The sequence below is a fragment of the Dichomitus squalens genome, assembly GCF_000275845.1.
Source record: "Dichomitus squalens LYAD-421 SS1 unplaced genomic scaffold DICSQscaffold_9, whole genome shotgun sequence".
Classification (NCBI taxonomy): Eukaryota; Fungi; Basidiomycota; class Agaricomycetes; order Polyporales; family Polyporaceae; genus Dichomitus; species Dichomitus squalens.
Window position 1 is genome coordinate 1050656 of NW_006766891.1, and position 2629 is coordinate 1053284.

Consider the following 2629-nt stretch of genomic DNA (forward strand, 5'->3'; position numbering starts at 1 on the left):
CATTTTCGGACCATTTCCTTTCTTAGCCCATCCCAGTTTGGACACTGTAGATACGTTCCCACTGCCACATGCTCCGTTCCCGTGATCACCATGCTCTTGCCTTTTCTTTCTTGCCCTTTGTTCTTCCTTTGTCATCTTCACTGCCTCGCTCTCGCGCTTTGTCTTTGGTTGCTAAGCAGCCCCTCGAGTATATAAGGACCCCCTTAGGCGCCCCTAGTCCCCATCTCGACCTCTTGGTCATTGGGACTAGGTGAGTGACCATAGTGTTGTATCTCCCTTCGATTGCTAATGCATAACTTGGTCATTGGGACTAGTCTGTCGCTGTCTGCGTGAAGACTAGCTTCGTAGGTCTTGTGCCGTCGTGCCGGCCTCCGCTCTGCCCCGTCGAGTTTCTTGTTGCGTTTATCCCTCTCCCTCTCTCTTTTCCCTTTCGGCTCCTTGCCGCTCGCCTACGGGGTCGTCGCCGAACGTCGACCCGAGTCTACGTGCCTAGTCGCCGCGACATTAGGTCGAGATCTCTCCCCGGGTGCTGACGCTCTGAACAAGAGTGTCCCCGCCGCCGCTACATTGTCTCCCCCACCCTGGACTGCGCCGGCAGACTTCACGCGTGGGACGCCGAAGACCAAGACTACTGTCACCGACGGAAGGACCTAGACGACGGACTCTGGTACTGGGTACCGTGCGAGCAAAACCCCTGCCCGAACCGTCATCACCGTCCTGCTCGGATCAACTGGAACACCTTTTCGGACGAGTTCATCCCAGTTCCTGACTCCCCCGTTGCTGAGTCGCCCACGACTCGATCCCCCATCCCCGGTACTCCGACTGACGAGCTTGAAGTAGCGCTACTCATCGCGCTTCCCCCATCCCCTATCATCCCCCCAACCCGTCCGCCGTCCGCTCCACCCATCATGGGACAACAAGGCGGACAACCGCAGACGACAGGCCCCGCCAACAACCCCCAGCAGGCCCAACCGGGCACCCAGACGGCAACGCAACCCCCGGACCCCATGACGGTGTTACTCCAGTCGATGACTCTCCTCACCCAGTCCATGGCGCAGCTCGCAAACTCGACCACCGGGACCAGCAGTCTGAAGGCTATTCAGAAGCCCTCCGCCTTCAAAGGCGAACAAGGAGGTGAGGCACGGCGTTTCCTGGCAGCGTTCACCCTTTGGGCCATGTCCCAAGGTTCGACGCTCAACCATGTCGATGCCATGGGCAACGCGATCAGTGCGCGGGACGACCAGTGGATTCGGGCGGTCCTCTCGTTTATGCAGGACAGCGCAGCTCTTTGGGCCACTCCGGCGATGGAGGAGATCACGCAGGGCACCACCCCGCTCAAAGGATCGTGGACCGAGTTCCGTACTCAGTTCAAGGCCCGTTTCGAGACGGTTGACGAGGCGGTCGACGCAAAGGAACGTCTCCGTACGCTATGGCAAGGCACCATGACCGTTCCGGAGTACGCCGCATGGTTCAACGAGCTCTCCACCCGCACCGGCTACTCCAAGGCAGACCTCCGCGACCGCTTTTACGAACACCTTGCGGACTCCATCAAGGACGAGCTGGTGCACATGGCAAGGCCAAATGCGTCCCTGGACGATCTCATCACCGTCTCCTCGGACATCGATGTCCGGGTCCGCCAACACCGTGCCGAATGAGATCGTCAACGCGGACGCACCACGACGACGACCACTACCGTGAAGCCCACGGCCCCGCTGCACACCACCCCCTTCGCGCCTCCGTCGAGGGACCCGAACGCAATGGACATCGATGCAACCCGTGCGCGCAGAGTTCAATCGCCTCATGCGCGGCAAGTGTTACGGCTGTGGGTCTACGGCGCATGTTAAGAAGGATGGCGGCCACGACCGGGACATCTGTGGCTACTGTCGCTGCGTAGGGCACCGCGAGACAGTATGCATGGACAAGTTCCTGAAGAAGCCCCGCTCGCAGAAGCTCGCTGCCACGGAGGAGGGACCTGAGGAACCCCAGGTTGCAGCATCGACGTCGACGTCCGCAGATGCTGGAGCGACCAACGCTCTCATCGCACAGCTCATGGAGCAGCAGAAGGCCCTTGCAGACCAGCTTGCCTCCCTGCAGAAGTCTTTTTAGAGCGGGCGCGCGCGAAAGCTGCCGCAGCGGTGCCCTCTGGTACGACTACGGACTCTTCGCCTCCCCAGATCCCTGACCCCTGCCTGTACGATAGTATTAGTTCGTGTATCATTCCCGAATTGAACCCATCTAGCTCGCATTTCCGCGTCAGTGTGATTCTTAAAGGCAGAAACCGCAGTGTACGTTCCGCAGCTATGATAGACAGTGGGGCAACAGCCCTTTTCATCAGCCACCGTTTCGTAAAGAAGAACAACGTTTATTTACATAGGCTAGCTAGAGACATTCCCCTCTACAACATCGACGGCTCCAAGAACAGCGCAGGGAGCATATCCCATTACGTTAGGTTACAAGTACTTATGGGCGACTACACAGAATGGCTCGAGTTCTTAGTTACAGACCTGGGCCCTGAAGACGTCGTATTAGGTTTACCTTGGCTTCGTAGAGTCAATCCGGACATTGACTGGCAGGAAGGCACCATGGAGGTTGGTGCGGAGGAAAAGGAGGCCAAGGCGGAATGGAAACC

General features: G+C 58.6%; 1 protein-coding gene across 1 annotated transcript; it reads left to right on the forward strand.

The window, feature by feature from the left end:
- The first annotated feature begins 276 nt into the window (after positions 1 to 276).
- DICSQDRAFT_135718 (uncharacterized protein) lies at positions 277 to 2405 on the forward strand. Its single transcript, XM_007364773.1, has 3 exons — positions 277 to 1631; positions 1701 to 1787; positions 1813 to 2405. Exons 1-3 carry the CDS (start codon positions 909 to 911, stop codon positions 2104 to 2106), a joined length of 1104 nt encoding a protein of 367 aa, XP_007364835.1. The 5' UTR covers positions 277 to 908; the 3' UTR covers positions 2107 to 2405.
- Positions 2406 to 2629: the final 224 nt, after the last annotated feature.

Coding starts and splice junctions, on each gene's coding strand:
- DICSQDRAFT_135718 (XM_007364773.1), top strand. CDS start 909: ATGGGACAACAAGGCGGACAACCGCAGACGACAGGCCCCGCCAACAAC. Junction 1,632..1,700: donor CCTCGGACATCGATGTCCGG/GTCCGCCAACAC, acceptor ACTACCGTGAAG/CCCACGGCCCCGCTGCACAC. Junction 1,788..1,812: donor ATGCAACCCGTGCGCGCAGA/GTTCAATCGCCT, acceptor ATGCGCGGCAAG/TGTTACGGCTGTGGGTCTAC.